Source organism: Oncorhynchus masou, chromosome 19 (genome assembly GCF_036934945.1).
Source record: "Oncorhynchus masou masou isolate Uvic2021 chromosome 19, UVic_Omas_1.1, whole genome shotgun sequence".
NCBI classification, from domain to species: domain Eukaryota; kingdom Metazoa; phylum Chordata; class Actinopteri; order Salmoniformes; family Salmonidae; genus Oncorhynchus; species Oncorhynchus masou.
The window spans coordinates 8,662,187-8,684,718 of record NC_088230.1 but is presented as its reverse complement, the minus strand read 5'-3'; the positions used below and the strand labels follow the sequence as shown (position 1 = coordinate 8,684,718).

The following is a 22,532-nucleotide window of genomic DNA, read 5'->3' as shown; positions in this document are numbered from 1 at the left end:
TATCTCTCATAGTAGTAGATTTGAGTTTCTCTTTCAAACAATGCCCTTGTACATAGCTAATTGGCTAAAGTAAGCTACCTAGCTACTGATAGTGCAACCCTAAGTAACAGTACAGATGAAAAATGGTTGAAAACAAGTCTAGGATGGTACTGTTGCTGTTAAAAAAGTAATCATTTTGATTCTGAACTGGAATAAACTGATTGAGACAATATGCTTTTTGAGGCAAACACACTCGCACAGTTCTGGTTTGCTCATCTACAGCAGGAAGCGGTCTCCTGCCTGACTGAGAAAGCAGTAGATGTTCTGATCCAGTTTGCCAGCATATACCCATGCGAGTCAGGGTTCTCAACTCAACGCTGAGCATGACCTCAGGGTTGCACTGTCAGAAACTGACCCCCGAATAGACTTGCTTGTTAAAAATGTCAAACTGCCACACACACACACACACACACACACACGCCTCTCATTAGGACTGTGTGTGTGTGTGTTTCTGGTCTACATCTGTGTGATGTGATCAATCAGTTAATTCAAGTTCAGAATAAAAATGATTTATTGTATTTTAACAGTCACAGTTCAAACCTATACTTTAACAATAATCTCTACAGTAAGATGTACAGTAGGCCTGACCATTTTTCATCTGTTACTTAGGGTTGCACTATAAAAAACTGAGCCTGTGTGTGTGTATTTTAACAGCAACAGTTCCAACCTAGACAGATAAGTGTTTTTAAAATGGGCATAAATAAACATGAATAGCTATTTATATGGGTATTTCATTGTTTTTGTTTTAGTCTATGTTGCATTTGTTTTAGGCGTAAGGGCAATGAAATGTACCGATATTTACGTATAGTTGAGTGTGTTTATATAAGGAAAACACCATTTCTAATTTGAGTCCCAGGCTGAAAAAGTTGAAGAACCCCTGATGTCGACCTATTTATGCTCTATAGATGGATATTATTCACCAAAGCAACTAAGGTTAAGTATATAGCTGAAGGGTCTACATTAAAACATCTTGAGCATATGGCCGGTAATTATCATTAAAATAAATCATTACGGCTGGAAAAGCTTATAAAAAAACAAATTATTTTCTACCTCAACGTAAACTCAGCATTACAATTATTGAAGTGTGACGTGAATTACTAATCTGTAGCCAGAAGGACCATGGGGCTATAAATGGTGTGTGTGTGGTGTGGTGTGTGTGTGCGTGCGCGGGGGGGGGCATTAAAGCAAGTCATCCCAAGATAATGAGGAAAACACACAACCAAGCAGCAGATGAGCAGAGCTGTCAGACACACAGGCCTGAGGCTCTTTCATCCAAATAAATCTCCCACCCTGACAGAGCCACAGACAGATGAATTATCAGTCTATATATAGGCCTATTGGCAGCAGCAGAGATGTCCTATCCCACAGGCAATTGAGATGACAGAGCGACCAGAGGATTTCCTGATGATGACGTGTCATGCGAGGGGAGGCAGCATTACTGGACTGCTCCTCTAGCCACAGCAAGGAGGAAGATGTCAGGGAACACTCCACCACAACAACAGGATCCACACACACAGACGTGCGCACACACACGCACACACACACACACACGAGCCACACCGAAGCAAGGCTGCAGCAAACTCTTTCGTAGGCGACTCTACAGCGAACTCCTTCGTAGGTGTCCGCGTGCGCCCTCTTTCGTCCGCGTGCGCCCGCGTCTGCACCATTAGATGGAGACTGCTAGCAATTTTTTGTAGGCCATGTTAAATCTTATTTCACAGGTTGATCTCTCTTCTTTGTCTATAAAAAAATACCTGAACTGCATGCAATTGAACAAGTCACAGAAAGCATAGGATCTAGAATCGAATGATCAATATAATAAAACTAGGCCTACAATAATATTATTTCCTTGAAAAGGACTCATCTGCCTGCCTATATGTTGAATAGCAGAGTTTAGGGTATAGAACTTTGGCATAGTGGCCTACTCCCTCCAACATGCCGTTTGTCAGCGGCATAGGCCCACTCCCTCCAACATGCCGTTTGTCAGCGGCATAGGCCCACTCCCTCCAACATGCCGTTCGTCAGCAGCATAGGCCCACTCCCTTCAACATGCCGCTTGTCAGCGACATAGGCCCACTCCCTCCAACATGCCGCTTGTCAGCAGCATAGGTCTATTGAATTTCTCTCCATAGATTGGAGGAGTATTATTAGGCTACTAGTGATCGGCACCAATATGGAAAGTCTATTAATTGGCTGCATTTTTTTCTATATGAAAAATGTGAGAAGGAAAGGTGACTGACCTGCACAGGAAGGAAAGTTTCAAGACTGCGTTAGGTGTGAATGTTCTAGAAGCGTCATTCTAATCAATCATCCAAAAACAATAAGAAGCCCATCGAAACCTGATTGGCCATCAGCGGGACAATAACCTGATGAAGGGGTCACATTAAATTGATTAGTCGTTCTTAAATAATGATGCATAGGCTAACAGCCTACTTGTTGGACGTGCATTTTGGTAGCGAGCTGTTTAGCAAAGCCTACTACCGTGACAGGCCTATTGTCAACCATCAGCTGATCCAGTAAATCATTTCTGAATGACAGTGAAGTGATTAACAGTGCTAATGTCTGCTTTATTTACAGCAAGTACTGGTAAGAAAAAAATGAATGTAATGATTTAATGTTTTCATACGTTTCTGTGTGTCAGATTCGTTTTCAGAACTGATCAAAATTTGTGACGCTACAGCCTATATATAATATTCTTCCCAGATGAACACATGTATTTTAAGCCATATAAAGATCAGCTACGCATGACTTAATGAAAAGCAGAAAACAGGTACAACAGTGTTTTACATTAATAAAAGACAAAACAGAAACGGGCAACATGCTTCAGCTCGCTTCACAGTTTCCCTGACAAACATGCCTAGGAAACTCAATCTATCTAGATGAAGTTGAGTGCACGCAGGGGTAAGTATCATCCATAAAAGGTTTTGCTCGTCAAAAAGGCATGTAAGCGAGGGACACACACACGCTTCTAGGTAGAAGAACCGCATGTAGTATGTAGTAGTACAGTAGTACAGAAAGCATGTAGTACAGAAAGCAACTTGCTGACAGACAAGTAATGTGATTAGTCTGCAAAGGACAGGAGCTTCATTTTATGAGGAAAATCAAGCTTGACGACAACATTGAGGTTAGCCGCCACCACCAGATCAATTTTATTATTTGAAAAATGAGTACCGGACCCAATGGCGACCCGTCATTCAGGGCAGAGCACATTTTTAGCAACAAAAAATTATAATTATATATATATATATAAAAAAAATATATAATACATTGGGGCTTGCCTGTTTTGCATGTTATTTTGGCATTAATGTGTGTCACATATGAATCATTCAGTTAATAAATCTGTATACACACTAGAGGTCGACCGATAATGATTTTTCAATTCCGATACCGATTATTGGAGGACCAAAAAAAAGTCGATACCGATTAAATCAGCCGATTTAAAAAAAATGAATTTGTAATAATGACAATTACAACAATACTGAATGAACACTTATTTTAACTTAATATAATACGTCAATAAAATAGATTTAGCCTCAAATAAATAATGAAACATGTTCAATTTGGTTTCAATAATGCAAAAACAAAGTGTTGGAGAAGAAGGTAAATGTGTTGGAGAAGAAGGTAATGTTTGGGATGTGCCATGTAAAAAAGCTCATGTTTAAGTTCCTTGCTCAGAACATGAGAACATATGAAAGCTGGTGGTTCCTTTTAACATGAGTCAATATTCCCAGGTAAGACGTTTTAGGTTGTAGTTATAGGAATTAGTGGGGCAAAAAAGTATTTAGTCAGCCACCAATTGTGCAAGTTCTCCCACTTAAAAAGATGAGGCCTGTAATTTTCATGGAAAATAAGTATTTGGTCAATAACAAAAGTTTAGCTCAATACTTTGTTATATACCCTTTGTTGGCTATGACAGAGGTCAAACGTTTTCTGTAAGTCTTCACAAGGTTCTCACACACTGTTGCAGGTATTTTGGCCCATTCCTCCATGCAGATCTCCTCGAGAGCAGTGATGTTTCGGGCTGTTGCTGGGCAACACGAACTTTCAACTCCCTCCAAAGATTTTCTATGGGGTTGAGATCTGGAGACTGGCTAGGCCTCTCCAGGACCTTGAAATGCTTCTTGCGAATCCACTCCTTCATTGCCTGGGCGGTGTGTTTGGGATCATTGTCATGCAGAAAGACCCAGCCACGTTTCATCTTCAATGCACTTGCTGATGGAAGGAGGTTTTCACTCAAAATCTCACGATACATGGTCCCATTCATTCTTTCCTTTACACGGATCAGTCGTCCTGGTCCCTTTGCAGAAAAACAGCCCCAAAGCATGATGTTTCCACCCCCATGCTTCACAGTAGGTATAGTGTTCTTTGGATGCAACTCAGCGTTCTTTGTCCTCCAAACACGAGTTGAGTTTTTACTAAAGTTATATTTTGGTTTCATCTGACCATATGACATTCTCCTAATCTTCTTCTGGATCATCCAAATGCTCTCTAGCAAACTTCAGACGGGCCTGGACATGTACTGGCTTAAGCAGGGGGACACGTCTGGCACTGCAGGATTTGAGTCCCTGGCGGCGTAGTGTGTTACTGATGGTAGGCTTTTTTACTTTGGTCCCAGCTCTCTGCAGGTCATTCACTAGGTCCCCCCGTGTGGTTCTGGGATTTTTGCTCACCGTTCTTGTGATCATTTTGATCCCACGGGGTGAGATCTTGCGTGGAGCCCAAGATCGAGGGAAATTATCAGTGATCTTGTATGGTCTTCCATTTCCTAATAATTGCTCCCACAGTTGATTTCTTCAAACCAAGCTGCTTACCTATTGCAGATTCGGTCTTCCCAGCCTGGTGCAGGTCTACAATTTTGTTTCTGGTGTCCTTTGACAGCTCTTTGGTCTTGGCCATAGTAGAGTTTGGAGTGTGACTGTTTGAGATTGTGGACAGGTGTCTTTTATACTGATAACAAGTTCAAACAGGTGCCATTAATACAGGTAATGAGTGGAGGACAGAGGAGCCTCTTAAAGAAGAAGTTACAGGTCTGTGAGAGCCAGAAATCCTGCTTGTTTGTAGGTGACCAAATACTTATTTTCCACCATAATTTGCAAATAAATTCATTAAAAATCCTACAATGTGATTTTCTGGATTTTTTTTCTCATTTTGTCTGTCATAGTTGAAGTGTACCTATGATGAAAATTACAGGCCTCTCTCATCTTTTTAAGTGGGAGAACTTGCACAATTGGTGGCTAACTAAATACTTTTTTGCCCCACTGTATATGACTATTTCTCTCTATACGATTTTTATTTCATATACCTTTGACTATTGGATGTTCTTATAGGCACTGTAGTGTTGCCCGTGTAACAGTATTGCTTCCATCCCTCTCCCCGCTCCTCCCTGGGCTCGAACCAGGAACATATCGACAACAGCCACCCTCGAAGCAGCGTTACCCATGCAGAGTAAGGGGAACAACTACTCCAAGTCTCAGAGCGAGTGACGTTTGAAACGCTATTAGCGCGCACCCCGCTAACTAGCTAGCCATTTCACATCGGTTACACCAGCATAATCTCGGGAGTTGATAGGCTTGAAGTCATAAACAGTGCAATGCTTGAAGCATTGCGAAGAGCTGCTGGCAAAACGCACGAAAGTGCTGTTTGAAAGAATGCTTACGAGCCTGCTGCTGCCTACCATCGCTCAGTCAGACTGCTCTATCAAATCATAGACTTAATTATAACATAATAACACACAGAAATACGAGCCTTAGGTCATTAATATGGTCGAATCCGGAAACTATCATTTAAAAAAAAAACGTTTATTCTTTCAGTGAAATACGGAACCATTCCGTATTTTATCTAACGGATGGTATCCCTAAGTCTAAATATTGCACAACCTTCAATGTTATGTCATAATTACGTAAAATTCAGGCAAATTAGTTCGCAATGAGCCAGGCGGCCCATATACCCCGACTCTGCGTGCAATGAACGCAAGAGAAGTGACACAATTTCACCTGGTTAATATTGCCTGCTAACCTTTCTTCTAGCTAAATATGCAGGTTTAAAAATATATACTTCTGTGTATTGATTTTAAGAAAGGCATTGATGTTTATGGTTAGGTACACGTTGGAGCAGACAGTCCTTTTTCGTGAATGCGCACTGCATCGATTATATGCAACGCAGGACACGCTAGATAAACTAGTAATATCATCAACCATGTGTAGTTATAACTAGTGATTATGATTGATTGATTGTTTTTTATAAAATAAGTTTAATGCTAGCTAGCAACTTACCTTGGCTTCTTACTGCATTCGCATAACAGCCAGGCTCCCCGTGGAGTGCAATGAGAGGCAGGTGGTTAGAGCGTTGGACTAGTTTTTATTTATTTATTTATTTTAATTTTTTCACCTTTATTTAACCAGGTAGGCTAGATGAGAACAAGTTCTCATTTACAACTGCGACCTGGCCAAGATAAAGCATAGCAGTGTGAACAGACAACACAGAGTTACACATGGAGTAAACAATTAACAAGTCAATAACACAGTAGAAAAAAAAAGAAAAAAAAGAGAGTCTATATACATTGTGTGCAAAAGGCATGAGGAGGTAGGCGAATAATTACAATTTTGCAGATAAACACTGGAGTGATAAATTATCAGATGGTCACGTACAGGAAGAGATACTGGTGTGCAAAAGAGCAGAAAAGTAAATAAATATAAACAGTATGGGGATGAGGTAGGTAAATTGGGTGGGCTATTTACCGATAGTCTATGTACAGCTGCAGCGATCGGTTAGCTGCTCAGATAGCAGATGTTTAAAGTTGGAGAGGGATATAAGTCTCCAACTTCAGCGATTTTTGCAATTCGTTCCAGTCACAGGCAGCAGAGAACTGGAACGAAAGGCGGCCAAATGAGGTGTTGGCTTTAGGGATGATCAGTGAGATACACCTGCTGGAGCGCGTGCTACGGGTGGGTGTTGCCATCGTGACCAGTGAACTGAGATAAGGCGGAGCTTTACCTAGCATGGACTTGTAGATGACCTGGAGCCAGTGGGTCTTGCGACGAATATGTAGCGAGGGCCAGCCGACTAGAGCATACAGGTCGCAGTGGTGGGTGGTATAAGGTGCTTTAGTAACAAAACGGATGGCACTGTGATAAACTGCATCCAGTTTGCTGAGTAGAGTATTGGAAGCTATTTTGTAGATGACATCGCCGAAGTCGAGGATCGGTAGGATAGTCAGTTTTACTAGGGTAAGTTTGGCAGCGTGAGTGAAGGAGGCTTTGTTGTGGAATAGAAAGCTGACTCTAGATTTGATTTTAGATTGGAGATGTTTGATATGAGTCTGGAAGGAGAGTTTACAGTCTAGCCAGACATCTAGGTACTTATAGATGTCCACATATTCTAGGTGCAGGCAGCGAACGGTTGAAAAGCATGCATTTGGTTTTACTAGTGTTTAAGAGCAGTTGGAGGCCACGGAAGGAGTGTTCTATGGCGTTGAAGCTTGTTTGGAGGTTAGATAGCAGTGTCCAAGGAAGGGCCGGAAGTATACAGAGTGGTGTCGTCTGCATAGAGGTGGATCAGGGAATCGCCCGCAGCAAGAGCAACATCATTGATATATACAGAGAAAAGAGTCGGCCCGAGAATTGAACCCTATGGCACCCCCATAGAGACTGCCAGAGGACCGGACAACATGCCCTCTGATTTGACACACTGAACTGTCTGCAAAGTAGTTGGTGAACCAGGCAAGGCAGTCATTAGAAAAACCGAGGCTACTGAGTCTGCCGATAAGAATATGGTGATTGACAGAGTCGAAAGCCTTGGCCAAGTCGATGAAGACGGCTGCACAGTACTGTCTTTTATCGATGGTGGTTATGATATCGTTTAGTACCTTGAGCGTGGCTGAGGTGCACCCGTGACCGGCTCGGAAACCAGATTGCACAGCGGAGAAGGTACGGTGGGATTCGAGATGGTCTGTGACCTGTTTGTTGACTTGGCTTTCGAATACCTTAGATAGGCAGGGCAGGATGGATATAGGTCTGTAACAGTTTGGGTCCAGGGTGTCTCCCCCTTTGAAGAGGGGGATGACTGCGGCAGCTTTCCAATCCTTGGGGATCTCAGACGATATGAAAGAGGTTGAACAGGCTGGTAATAGGGGTTGCGACAATGGCGGCGGATAGTTTCAGAAATAGAGGGTCCCGATTGTCAAGCCCAGCTGATTTGTACGGGACCAGGTTTTGCAGCTCTTTCAGAACATCTGCTATCTGGATTTGGGTAAAGGAGAACCTGGAGAGGCTTGGGCGAGTAGCTGCGGGGGTGGCATGGTCAGCCGTTGAGAAATGCTTGTTGAAGTTTTCGATAATCATGGATTTAAAATGGGTGGTGACCGTGTTACCTAGCCTCAATGCAGTGGGCAGCTGGGAGGAGGTGTTTTTTTCTGCCTGAAGAAGCTGGCCTTGACTGACTGTGTATTGGTTCCTGACTTCCCTGAACAGTTGCATATCGCGGGGACTATTCGATGCTATTGCAGTCCGCCACAGGATGTTTTTGTGCTGGTCGAGGGCAGTCAGGTCTGGAGTGAACCAAGGGCTATATCTGTTCTTCGTTCTGCATTTTTTGAACGGAGCATGCTTATCTAAAATGGTGAGGAAGTTACTTTTAAAGAATGACCAGGCATCCTCAACTGGACGGGATGAGGTCAATATCCTTCCAGGATACATGGGCCAGGTCGATAAGAAAGGCCTGCTCGCAGAAGTGTTTTAGGGAGCGTTTGACAGTGATGAGGGGTGGTCGTTTGACTGCGGATCCGTAGCGGATGCAGGCAATGAGGCAGTGATCGCTGAGATCCTGGTTGAAGACAGCGGAGGTGTATTTGGAGGACCAGTTGGTCAGGATGACATCTATGAGGGTGCCCTGGTTTACAGATTTAGGGTTGTACCTGGTGGGTTCCTTGATGATTTGTGTGAACCGTAAGGTTGCAAGATTGAATTCCTGAGCTGAAAAGGTACAAGTCTGTCGTTCTGCACCTGAACAAGGCAGTTAACCCACCGTTCCTAGGCAGTCATTGAAAATAAGAATGTGTTCTTAACTGACTTGCCTCGTTAAATAAAAGTTGTAAAAAAATAAATAAAATTTAAAATAATAAAAATACAAAAATGCAAAAAAAAATCTTTAAAAAAAAAATTGCCGTCCAAAAATACAGATTTCCGATTGTTATGAAAACTTGAAATCGGCCCTAATTAATCGGCCATTCAGATTAATCGGTCGACCTCTAATACACACGGTCTCTCTTTTGGTGTTCTTGAGTAAGGCAGCTCCAATATGCAGGTGTTTCAGCCTAGCTCAGTGCTTTCTGCGATGGTGGGGCGAGCCATCGGAAAACAGGAGCACTGTGCCGTGATTAGTTCAGTCACTCATGGGGACAGTACGTCATCTCCAAGTTTAAGTCCTTAGTAAGGGTAGACATCCATAATGTCAGCCCTTTGGGTCCTGCCATAAAGTTATATTACAAGTGCCCTTCCACGAAGGCTCAAGGTCATTAGTGACATACAAAATTACGTCAAATCACGTTACATGTACAGCAGCTTTGATTGGACTGATCAGGTCAACATCTTACTTTCAAAGTCTTAGCTAGCAGTCATCATCATGAATCAAGTCGACAATCTACTGGCAAAACCTTTTTAATCCTTGTCATATGAAGAGAAATAATGAAGAGCAATTATAGATAAAAACCTATAATATCGGTGCTCATTGCCATTGGACAAAAAGATTACGGAACAAGTTGGAAATCGCAAATTCAACAATGACTCGTTCGGAAGAAATCAGTGGCTAACTGCAAGCACTGCAAATAAACCACTAACATTAGCCTGCTATTCAATAGGGTTCCAACCATAAATCCAGAGAATGCCAGACTTTGATGACAAAGTTTAATGCCAAAATTTCCCCACAAAGGACCGACGCGTCACCAGCTTTGACAGTGCTACTGATAATAGTGGTGGCGCTTGGCTTGCACATGTCAACTTAAAATAGATACGGTCACCCTCAAAATCACCAACGTACTAAAAGTCAAGGGCACAATCTACCCACTCCCAGAGAAATGCTAGGTGGTAGTATAGGATCGGAAAAATAACGACAGACATTGCAACTCAAAGCAGTACTCCACAATATGTGGATGGCCGCCAGTCAGCAGCCATATTGAACATATCCCAACCTTTGGAACATTTCATTAATTAGTAGCCTGTACTTCTCACAATGCAATACATTTCTTATCATTCCAAAACAATAGACTACAGTGCCTCCTTATTTGACTGTCCATAACCACGGATTCCCTCCATTCTACTTCTATATCCTGTCCATTGCCACTGATCCTGGTACCGTGTGTCCCAGTCCCTGATATAGGCTTACATACTGTATCCATAAACAGTGTGTACAACCAGATAGCTACAGAGCTCTGTGTTGTGCTGTACAGCAGAGATGCGACTCAGCAGCGCTGTCAGAGAACACTGAATACCGCTGGGCTCTGGGCGGCTGCTGCTCCGTCACGGTCACACCGGCTCAGCCGCCATACCCAACACACACACACACACTGACTAGTCACCATACCTGAACACAGGGCCTCAGAGATGATGGGAAGGAGGGAGAGCGATGGAGGAGTAGAAACCAAGAAAGGGGGTGGGGGTGGATGGAGAGAAAAAGAAGGGGGCAGGAGAGGGACAGACACAGACGGAGTGAAGGGGGAGGGTGCAAGAAAGAGATGGGAAAAAGAAAGATGGAGAGAAATTGCAAGAGAGAGGTAAGAAGATGGAAAGACAGAGAAGGAAAGAAAGCATGGGAGAGAGAGAGAGGGGACAGGGAAGGACAAAGAGCTAGCCCCTAAACAGCTGCTGTATTCCTCACATTGCACCTCCAATCCAAATTCCACAGCCGAGCTGTAAAGGACCGGGGCATGGCTGAGTCAGCGCTTTCACACACAGCTGAGCTGAGCCTCCACAAAATGCAGGGATGCTCTGGCTACGGCACGCACAGGGGCTCATAAAGCACCCACTCTTTTCTCATTCACTTGCTAGCTACCACAGGCTTTCGCTGGCCTGCTTGTTCCCCATAATTAACCCATCACCACAACACCTTTGACGTTAAACACCTCACGACAAAATATGTTGTTTATTGCTATCTAATAGTATAATTTTGGGAACTTGGCATGTGGCAATGTTTCTTTTGTTGGTCCTGCTTGTGTTGAAGAATGATTGTAATGCGCCGTCTGTTTGCTTCATATCAATCTGTGCGTGAGTGTGTGTATGTTGGTACGCGGGTGTGTGCACGTCTGTCTGTAGGCATATTTCCCAACCACACCCAGACCCAGCAAGGGACACAAAACATGCAGAGGACACGAGCTAGTGAGGGAGAAGGGGAGGAAACCAGGCTGGGAGGAAGCGGAGGTGAAATACAACCATAGTATGGCAGCTGGTGTTCGGTGCCAAGCCCTCTGTGTTTGGAAGCAACATCCTGTGATAGAGGGGGAACCAAACTAAAAGCCTAGAGAGATCCTGGTTTTTCTGCACGTTATTTATTAACTCAGACCCAGCTTCTCAGCCCTGAAGGATGGCTGATCTAAGATCAGGGCCCCCGGTCCCGTCATGTTATCGTATTCATTATGATCTAAGAAGGCTAAACTGATTCAAGATCAGCACTCCTACTCTAAGACGCTGGACCTGTTTTAAGAGCTGCTAATAGTTTTCATCCTGAGGTTGAAGGTAGTATATCTGGGCACGGATCCAATATGTGATGACACTTTTTTAATCAGTTCCGGTATCTACCAGATAGGCAACCAACTGGAATTGATACTTCAGTTTATTTCCTGAATAAACTGACTTGAAACGGAATTAATCCAAACCCTGCTTAACAGAAGCCCTCTGGGTCCTCTCCCTCTGCCCTGCTACCACAGAAACCCTAGCACAGTATGCCTAAGTGAGGGGGAAAGACAAAAGTATGCGAGGTGTCTTTGCCAATTGGCTCTGCATCAATTTCAGCCAGAAGAGCTCAACTAGCAGGCCTTGCATCAATTCATCCTTTCAAGTGATAAATTATTTGGGAAAATAATGTTGCTCTGTGTCATTGGTCTAGACTTGGCTGGCAGAGGGAGGGAGGAAATGGAAGAGTGGCTAATTGTTCCTTTGGGTTTGACTAATTTAGAAGTACAGTTATGCTCCTTATTCAGCCTGTGTGTGTGTGTGTGTACACCATCATACGTTTTAGGATTGTTGTGACTTGTGAGTTAAGCCACAGGGAAAACATTTGATTCCAGGGCCATTTTTCTGTATGAAATTAACAACGAGAAACCATTTTGAAACGGAAAGCAGAAATGTGTTTTCTTATTTAACATATTATATTATACACCATTTACCCATTTGGACAGGTAGAGAGTGTGTGTGTGTGTGTGTGTGTGTGTGTTCTTATTCATACCAAAAAGTTCTGTAAATACAGCCTGGCCAGCTGGCTCCACAGGCAGGAGAGGAGAGGGATTGAGGGGTCACCCCAGCGCCAGAGGGAGTATGGGGAGCCCCGGGGGAGAGCAGACAGGCAGTCACTTACCAACCTCCTGGTCCTCAGAGGCTGCTAATAAACAGAGCTGTACCCTCTGGGAGAGAATGGTGAGAAAGACCAGAGCCAGTCATGCATACTGTATGTAGGAGCTTAGCTTCCTTCTGCAGCTGTAATATAGTATTTATCCTCAGCTTCACTTTCTTTTGGTTAGGTAGTTTGTTTCGTAGATTAGAGCTGGGAACCTCCTCTTAGAAGCAGGTATGTGTGCTATTTGAAGTATGGAGGAGGGTGTAAAAATGTGACAGACTGCTGGTCTGCTATATTTAGGCTACTTCAACTGTCTGATGTGGAGTGACAGTTCAGGGAAGGCACCCACTTTGAGGCAAGACATGACATGGGCCAACCTTAGACTCCATAGTACCCTTTTGTGATTGTGAACTCACTGCAGTACAGGAGTGACCAACACAATAGAAGCAAGCCACTTCCTGGTATGACATCATGTGCCCAAAATGCCCAGCTGCCAGTCCTGGTGTTTCCTGTTAGCTGCCCCTGTGGAATCTCCACACAGGAAACAGTATAACATCAAGAATCAAGACAAGGATGTCCAGACCCTTGGCATCACAATCAACCCTCATCATCGGCATCCAAAGACCCTTTTAGCTTCAACCATGCCCATCTGCACCTGGCCTGGGCAGAGTGTGTGTGTGTGTGTGTAAGATATCTTCACCACCACAACCACTGCATAAACAAAGGTGGAGCTCTTCAACTACCAAGCAGAGACACCACACCAGATTGTTGTTTCTTCTGTTCTGTGAGTGATCCAACTCATAGTATCATAGTATAGTATCATATAGTATAGAATTAGGCCTATAACATGGTAATTATTATTGTATAGTGCTGTAACAGTCATCAGTATTTAGAATTAACATAATTTTCAATTACCAAATACATTTTTAAAAGCAGCTTAATACAATGACGTTAGACCTACATGTTGAATAATTGAGCCTTAAGATTAATTTAAGTGAAAGGCTCTTCCCAATCTTCTGCTTACTGGCCCTCAACTGAGGTGGTTATGAGGACATAATAAAAGGATATGGTGAACTAGGCCTGGTCCATTCACTGATGGCTGCTGTTTATATACAAGGGTCTCCATTTCAACCACAATGAGGTCACCAAACAACTAAGTGATGAAAAGCAAACCTTATACTGTTTGTCTTTACTGTAGTGGGCTGAGCATTAAAGGGGATACGAGTGGTGACAAATAGGCCTAAGTCATTACTAGGCAGCCTATTTATAGGCCTATAACTTCAAAGTATACTATCTATTCTTGATGACATAGGCCTATGTTTTGAGTATCACATTTTGTGAACATTAAAGTCCAAGTGAACTGTGTTTTTTTTAAGTTAAGTGTCTCGTCCATCGTTGGGGAGTGCCGTTTCATGTAACAGGCCTGGGTGTCCATTCTGCTATGTAACACCTGTCATACCATGTCATCAAACCTTGCTGTGAGCTTTGAAGTCAAAAGAAGGACACCAACAGCGTTGATAGCTGCTTTATTTCAGTAGGGCTACCTGTACAGTAGGGCTACCTGTACTACACTACAACCCCTTAGCCTATATGAAGCAGACAAGTATGTTTTGACAGTTTCTCTATGGTGTTTTTAAAGATGAAATATGTTCCATTGTTTGCAGCTACTGCCAGTGAAATGAGTGAGTCCTGAATAAAAGCAATCTTTGAGGACCTTATTGCAGTACCTATTTGAGTGTTTCCCACTTCGTGAGCCATCAGCCCTGGACTCCGGCTGTGTCCAACACGGAGAAATGTCAAAATGAAATCACACTTGGCACTTTGTCATTTCGGGAAAGGCATGCCCCGGCAACAAGAGTTGCCACAGGGCCAGTCTTAAAAATTTGAGTCGCATTCCACATACGTGCTCGAATCCCCCCCCCCCCAAGGTTGTCACAAACACAGTTAGTTTATAGTTATTTGTGTGTGCGTGTGGTCCTGTGTGCTTTGCTTTTATTTTCACTGACTGTGAGAAGTTACAAGATTGCAAACGTTCCATGACATTTGGGGCTCACGCTAGGCCCCTGCCTGCATGCCTACTACCACCAATCACGTCTACAACAAATGGCAACAATGTCACCGTTCTTCTGAGGTTAGTTTATAAACGTCTATTTGTTACGGGCCACGAAACAAGTGCGATAGAAAGTACCTCAACGCAGTCATACTCCACTACAAAGTCTCAATGGCCCCGACAACTAGCTAGCAGTTCCAATGTAAGTGTGGAAGGTGGCCTAGGCTAAGAGGATAGCAGATCCTCCATGGGCCTAGTACTGAGGTCTCTACTACTATAAAAGGAGTGTTGTGAAAGGGAGGGGACACATTGCACCAACATTATCATCTTACATAAAAAGAAACGGGGGAAGAAAATTTAAAAACTTACCCCAATCTAAAAACTCCAATATGTTTTTCTCTCTTCTGAGGGGTGAGTTGTTGCACTCATCATAAAGGCAGATAAGGATATCCAATAGCGTTTCCACACTAAGGCATTGGCCATTTGACTGAGCTGGGCCGTCCAGGATCAGCTTTTCCAGTTTCTTCAAACGGACCTCTCCCGACATGATTCGAACTGTAGTCTGGTGATGATGGCAGTCGTGAAAATGATAGAAACTCACTTAAAACTGTTAAGCCTTATATTCAGGCTTACCGGTGACGAACAGAAGTTAGTCTAGCTCGTCTCACCTTGTAGCAAAATGAGAAGAAAAAAAAAAACTTTGAAGTTTTGATCCAAGCAAGTTACTAGCGAGCTAAAATAGATCTATCATGAGCCACCTCTCACAAAAGGTATCGATAGAGTATCTCGGAGTTGTGCGAGACATGTACATTTTCCTCATTTTATTTAGTTAGCTAACCTATTCCCCCAAGACACATAAAGAATTCACAATTACCAGACCCTGCCCTGGCCGGCAGATTTTGACGTATTGTTAGCCTTATGAACGCCGCTGGTATTAATTTCCTTTCGTATTTTTCTAGTCTTCTTCCTGGCAAAAATCCAAGCAATGAAAATATTACCCGTGACAATGCAGTTATAGCAATCCCCTGAGTTATTATCTGTGGTTGTCAATTCTGCAGCGACAAAAAAAAATGCATCAACACTAGATCTGCAATGCTACAAAGCCCCAATGCCCCTCCTCTGTTGAGTCTGAGAATGGAAGGGCGAAAGGCTTAAGCTAGCTCGTTTTTTCTTTTAAATCTAAATCTTCTTTAAAAAAAAATCATCTGCCTGGCCCTCTTCGCGGTTTAAAAACCATGGTTCGAGTATATGTCCATTGCCGTATCCGTCGAAAAGGCGGTTTCTCCGAAGGGGTTGAACGCTTTCCTGTCAATAAAAGAAGCGATATTCTTGCTTATACCAGTCCAGGACACTGCCTTCCTCCCTGGTGGCTTGCCGTCTCCAACTACTGCTTGCTGCTGCAGGCAAAATCCCAGCTCATCATGGCGACCGTCACAGCATCTGCTGTGCTGTGGGGCGCAAGGCTATACTGCAAGGAGAGTCAATAATATTGTGAATGGAAACTGTGGCCGTCGGTGTGGAATGGAATGACACGTTTACGGTAAGAACGAAAACCTGGCCCTTCAATGGCCTAAACATATATATGTTTTTAGGCACATTTATATTGAGCGAGCAACTAACACTAAATTATTTATTTTTGGGGGGATAGGCTACACCCAAAGTAGCTCACCTGGGTATTTTTTTTTCTTTAGTTAACAGGCAGGAAAATGAGAATAATTGGACCTCACCAGAAGTAAAAATATGTTAACTATTGACTTCATTGATTGACAAAGATATTCATATTATCTCTGCATTGTGTTTTAGCGAGCCTATCAATCAATGTTTGTGTTCTTGTAGCTTATTATGATACATAAAAGTACTGCTAACATAATGGTGTTGAACTGTCAACATGAGAGGCATTTACATTTCAAAGAGAATAGTTCAAACGATATGGATTTCCACATTTAAAAGAGTTTTCAGAAACTATAACCTTTTATTTTGTTTAAAAAATCTTCCACCACCCCTTTGATCTAGCAGGTATAACATAATTGTGTTATATTCTTTGCCATTAAACAAGCGTATCAAGGCCCAAGGGTTGAAATAATTAAGTTAAAAAATATATTATTATTATTATTTCAACAAATGCTCGCACTGGGTCAAGAAAGTCCCAAATTGGATCTGGTGACCTACTTGGAGCAATCGCGCCCCCTGGCGATTTTCTTTTGCAGCCTAAAATTCTCTGGGTGCTACAGATAACGATTGATAGATTTGTCAGTCATCCACAAGGTGATTAAAAAGTTACTTTAACTTATTTATTTCAAGTTGATCAATTTCATATTAACAATGATAAATATGGAATCTCTGCCAAGTGAGCATTACAGTAGTCAGATGCAAAATATTGTAGCCTCCTCTTCAAGATTATGACAGTCTCCTATAGTCAATGAACAAATGGAAATAAATTACTAGAATGAAAACCGTTAATATTGTTTTGAAACAATATTAACTGTGATACAAATTAAATTAACACAATTATGCTATAGCCGGGTCAATTGAATACCCTATACGACTGAACCATTAGTGGATTGTTGTCTGGCCCTGCACATGTCTAGCGCTTTCAACTGGCTTGCCTCCCACTCTTGCCTTGTCCTCAGACTCGCTCAATGATTATTGGCCTACACTCCCCCACTTGAATCCTGGGCAGTTAGTTACAAGTAGAGCAATTCAGGTGCAAAACATTGCATTTCTTCAAATATTTGAGATAAGGCAGGATACCATAATCAGGAAGTTAGTGACAACAATGTAATGTCATGTAAATAATTAGGGCAACAACTTCAATATTGACCTTTACACACAGCTTCCTTTTCTCATTTGAGATACTCAAAATAATAGGCCTCATCTTCCAATGTTCTGCTGAAGTCAAGTCCATGCAAATGTACAGTATGCCTGTACTTTAGATTTGGGTAAATGTAATTTTATGCATCTTTCACCATAATTATCACATTTCAATCCATAAAATGTAAAAATGTTTTTGATTTAACGATCATGTGATAATGGGTATAGAGGGGGATTTTGACTGTGTTTACACAGGCAGCCCAATTCTGATCTTTTACCCAATTATTTGCAACTGATCTGTTTGATCAAAATACCAATAATTGGCCTAAAGATCACAGATAAATTGAACAGCTTTTCTAATGCAGATGTGAGATGTTAATTAACACCACTGTTATGGATTGTAAGAGCTGGCAGGCCTTTGATTGAAGATTATTTGCACGTTGGGAGAATCAGATGTATCTGTGCTTTGAACCAGGGACCTGTCTTGGCTTTGATTGGGAAAGGAAGGGGGAAAGACTACCAAATATCATACAAGAGGAATCTTAATTTACTAAATTATGGGTCGAAGTGGAAGGAAAAGTTTTGTGTGTTTTGTGCTTTCAAGAGATCACTAAGATCCCTAGGTTATGTATAAGTTGACCCAATATATCTGGTCTGAATTCACATGTCTACTGTGGTGTTTCTAATCAGCAGACAATCTTATTGCATATTCCAACCTTGCATTACAAGCTACTTGTTTGTGTGAAAAGATCATACATTCACTGATGTGGATATATGATTGTAATCTACATTGTAAATCAGTACTACTGATTTCTTAAATTCTTTTCATGCGTCTGTAGATTTAAGGATGTAGTGATAGATGTATGCAGACTTTGGTCAAATGTCAAATCCTTTGGAGCTTGGAGTTTGCACTTTTGGCAGTATTCCATGGGCAACGTACTTGGGTCAACTAAATCATGCCTAGTTTAATTGAAAGTATTTGACATGACCCAGGTCTGGATGTACGTATGTAGCAATACATTTCAGGTATTTTAATTATTAAAATAGCCTAGACTATAGTAGCTGCAGAACATAGTGTGGTTTTCAGAAGTGGCTAGCAATGGTCCCCCTGAAAGTCATCTGTCATTTGTTCTTCCTGTGTCCTCCTTTAGTTTGTCTGACATCTCTAAGCAAATAAGCCCCAATACACACACACAGACAGGGCCCATTCTAGGGGCCACCAACCCCTCTTCTAATGTTTGCGTGACAAAAAAAGGCAAGGCAAATCCTGCAATGGAATCAGATAATCAACACCATGTGAAGAGCCTCCCAATCCACATCGACTCTTGGATTAACTGTCTGTTTGGCTAATAATTTTAATCTGTCGGAGGGGCAGAAGGGGTGGTGGGTTTGGAATAAACATGTAATCCCTTTGCCCCTCCTCCCCAGAGTCCCCACACCAGTGATGGGCCATAAATGGGACCCTTGATCAACTAAAATGGCTGCCAGACAGACATAAATAAGCACACTGACATACTGTTGCCAGACTGAGCTTGCTTTACATTGTCCAGTGGAATGCACACGTTAGAGTGTGTAGACAACGGTGATACTGAGAGGGTGCAGCCCAGGTTCACAGGGTCAGGGGCTGTCTGGGAACACATGTGCAGATGTAGACAACATGAAGATGAGTCAATGGAAAGGCATTTGTTTTGTTTAAATTAAAGTATTATGCAATGGTAATATTTAGCCTCTTTAAAGAAATATACTTTAGTATTGATCTAAATATTACATCTATCTAAAAGTGTTCATAATTAGTGATGATTTTTGAAATATTGGAACAGGATGCAGACATTTACTCCAACCAGTTTGCAATCCTCTCGTCCTGCAAACTAACAATAATTAAAACTACTACAAATAAAGTAGGCTAATACATGTATGCCTCTGGATCAATTCACTATTTCCAACCCACAACAATCTAATAACTATACTGTCTTTAGGAGTTTTCTTACCTCAAACATCTCTGCAAAGTAATGCTTTTGTGACAAGCATCCAAGACTTCCCATTGACATTGAGCAGACTGAATTTGACAAACGCTTTGTATGAAATTGTAGGTTATAAATTGTAGAAATCCCTGTATGATTCTAGAGGAATGGTGTTCAAATGACCCTATACATGAAACGGATACAATACATCGTTTGGGAGATGGTTGCCTTTCAAGTATGGCACTTCTGATGTCTTGACCGGTACGTGGCTTCTAATGTCACACCTTTTGTTGAGATAGCCTATCGGTCCCCATCCCCCTCCTCCTCCTCAATGTGTGAACGACTGACTGGGAGGGCCAGGGGCTTATAAGGGCCGGCCCGATGTCAGAGTGCCACTGTCTCTCTCTGAGCTACTTTGCAGCTGTACTTCTCTCCTCTCTGCTGGACAAGACACCCTCTTAGAAGATTTACGATGGATTTGCTCCGTGTTTGCGTCTTGTGCGCTGCTGCTTTCGTCACCGTCTCCAAGGCTTTTACGCACAACGACATGAAGGATGCCCTGCTTCAAAAACTTGGGCTGGATGATGTTCCGAAAATTCACAAAAGGGACTTGGAGAATCTTGTCATCCCGACGCTCGTTAAGAATAAATATATGTCAATGCTGAAGCTGCATCACGACAGGCGGCGCAGGTCTCTGCCGAGCTTGGCGGGGATCCTGAGGGGAATTCGAGGAAATGCAGGTAAATTAATTTTACAGTACAGACATAAATAAAATGCTTCCTAAATCTGAATTATTTTTAATGGAATGTTGTCAGACCTATTTTTGGCATAGGCGCACACATTTACTTTTTTTATGCATTTGTGCGCCCTCATTGTTCTGTTTATGCAAGTGTGCATTCCAACCCATTCATATTTTTATCGGATTTTATATTCAACACCTAAGCATTTCTATGTTCTGTTTTATTAGACATCTCTGGGGTGTTTGTGTACTCGGACACCACTCGGCAACGGATGGTCTTCGATATGGATACCCGCATCCCCCATAACAGCGAGGTGACCATGGCCGAACTGAAACTGTACAATAAAGCCCCTAACAAGCGCTCCATGCCCGAGAGGAGGAACCACCGGCCAGTCAACAACGCCAGAGTCTCCATCTACTGGGTAGATATGCTGGAGAACGGCTCTAACAGAACCTCTCTGGTGGACTCACGGTAAGATTTTACGCAAAGCCATGTCGTGTCCAGATCATTTCCGTTAGGCTATGTGTTGTCCTTTGTTCTTATCATTTAGACCCTATGTGCAAGGTTTTTAATCAACCATTTATTTCCTGTAGGTTGATCCCCATCCATGAGACCGGTTGGAAAAGCTTTGATGTCACTCAGGCTTTGCACTATTGGTCAAAGACGCAGCAAAAAACACCTATGCACCTGGAGGTGTGGATCGAGGGCGAGAGACCTGGCAGCTACGCGGCAGAAATTGCTAAGAGTGTCCACTTTACCACCCAGGACCAGGCGGACAACACCTTAGGAAAACCTGAGCTGGTCCTCTACACGCTCAACCTCGAAGAGTTTGGGTAAGGCGCTCTTTAATATGCAGAATGTGTAAACATTGTAACACTGGTCCGGTGACAATTATCATACCTTTAGGCTACACATCAATTAGTACAAGTTAACTAACGACTCCCTATTTGGTTTCCGCATAGGTCTCGAGGCGACTGTGAAAACAACCCAGATAAGGACACGTGCTGCAGAGATAAATACTTCATCAATTTCCGCGCGCTCACATGGACCCAGTACTGGATCATCGAGCCAGCGGGATACCAGGCCTACAGATGCGCCGGGGGATGCAAGCAGCCCAAGCGCAACTATGGCTACGGGGAGAGGAAGTGTAGCATCGCAGAGAGCGCTCCGCTGCCCATTATGTACCTGGTCAAGAAGGGCGACTACACCGAGATAGAAGTGGCTGAGTTCCCCAACATGATCGTGGAGTCATGTGCCTGCACCATGGACAACATCTCCATAGTTTGAAGTTAAGTGTTTGGGACTGGGCAGGGCAGGACGCCTCCAAATGGACTTACAGTACTTTTCTATTTAAAATGGGAATTCTCAGGGAGAGTTGCAGGCAATGATAAGAGGGAGCACGGCAGATCTCTTGAGATAAACTAACCAAGCACTTTATTATATTTTGTAAATAATTCATTCATAAGTTTGCCTTTGTATGAATGGTATACTGTACCACTCAGACGAAACTGTCAAGATTTGGTCTCAGATGTTATATTTTTGAGCTGTAAATACTATGGATTTCATGATTAAATGTAACATATTTTCTTTAATTAAAGAAGTCTTTATTTTGTTATTTGTCATGAAGTGCGATTGGGATAATCACACTGACAGACATTTATTATTAACGTATCCTTCCACCCAGCACAGATACACTTGGCTTCATCTAAGCCTACATACACCTTGTTATCCTTAGTTAGCACTGTATTTAGTTGGTAATGATAAGTCAACAACCATTATTTATCTAATGACAACTTGTTTCAGTGAAAGAGCATTAGGCGGGGACTGTCATGGCTAAACAGGTTTGTTGAGCATCATTTACATCAGCTTCCTGACTGAGTGTGCTGGTTGTTTGATTCTATTAGGATGAGCCGGTGGCCACACACAAACCCAGAGGCCATATTTACATCTCCATGTTTACATCTGGCTTAGCAGATAAATAGGACCCAGACATAGTCAAGAAGAGAGAACTCCATCAACAATCTAGGTTCAATTGCAGACTGGGGGTCTTGTCATTTTAATGGGGGTACTTAAGGTTTTGGCCAGTCTGGGTACACATTGCAAAGGCAATGCCAAGAGCACCCTATTGTGTGCTCTTGGTTAGGAAAAGTAGCTTGTGTCAGCCACAGACTTCTGATATGTTAAAGAAATAAGCAGCTAGGTCTCCTCCTATATCACATTTTCAGATATAAAGTGAACCTTTAGGGACAGTTTCCCAGACACAGTTAAGCCTAATCCTGGACTAAAATACTTTTAATGAAGATTCTACATTGATCAAGTCCAAGACTAGGCTTAACTGTGTCTGGGAAACTGTCCCTAAAGGTTCACTTTAGGGACAGGGTAGCCTAGTGG

The 22,532-nt window shown here is 42.6% G+C and overlaps 2 protein-coding genes across 6 annotated transcripts in view; one reads left to right on the top strand and one right to left on the bottom strand.

Moving 5' to 3' along the window:
* Positions 1–16,091, bottom strand: part of LOC135505761 (serine/threonine-protein kinase MRCK alpha-like) — a 98,712-nt gene extending 82,621 nt beyond the window's left edge. For all 5 annotated transcript variants that reach the window (XM_064924862.1, XM_064924865.1, XM_064924863.1 and 2 more), the window contains exon 1: positions 14,999–16,091. In XM_064924862.1, coding sequence (XP_064780934.1) covers positions 14,999–15,176 — 178 coding nt within the window. In that variant the 5' untranslated portion in view covers positions 15,177–16,091. The remainder of the gene's footprint in view (positions 1–14,998) is intronic.
* A 3,062-nt stretch (positions 16,092–19,153) lies between these two features.
* LOC135505762 (left-right determination factor 2-like) lies at positions 19,154–21,657 on the top strand. Its single transcript, XM_064924867.1, has 4 exons — positions 19,154–20,141; positions 20,369–20,612; positions 20,735–20,974; positions 21,104–21,657. Exons 1-4 carry the CDS (start codon positions 19,874–19,876, stop codon positions 21,426–21,428), a joined length of 1,077 nt encoding a protein of 358 aa, XP_064780939.1. The 5' UTR covers positions 19,154–19,873; the 3' UTR covers positions 21,429–21,657.
* The last annotated feature ends 875 nt before the right edge of the window (positions 21,658–22,532 follow it).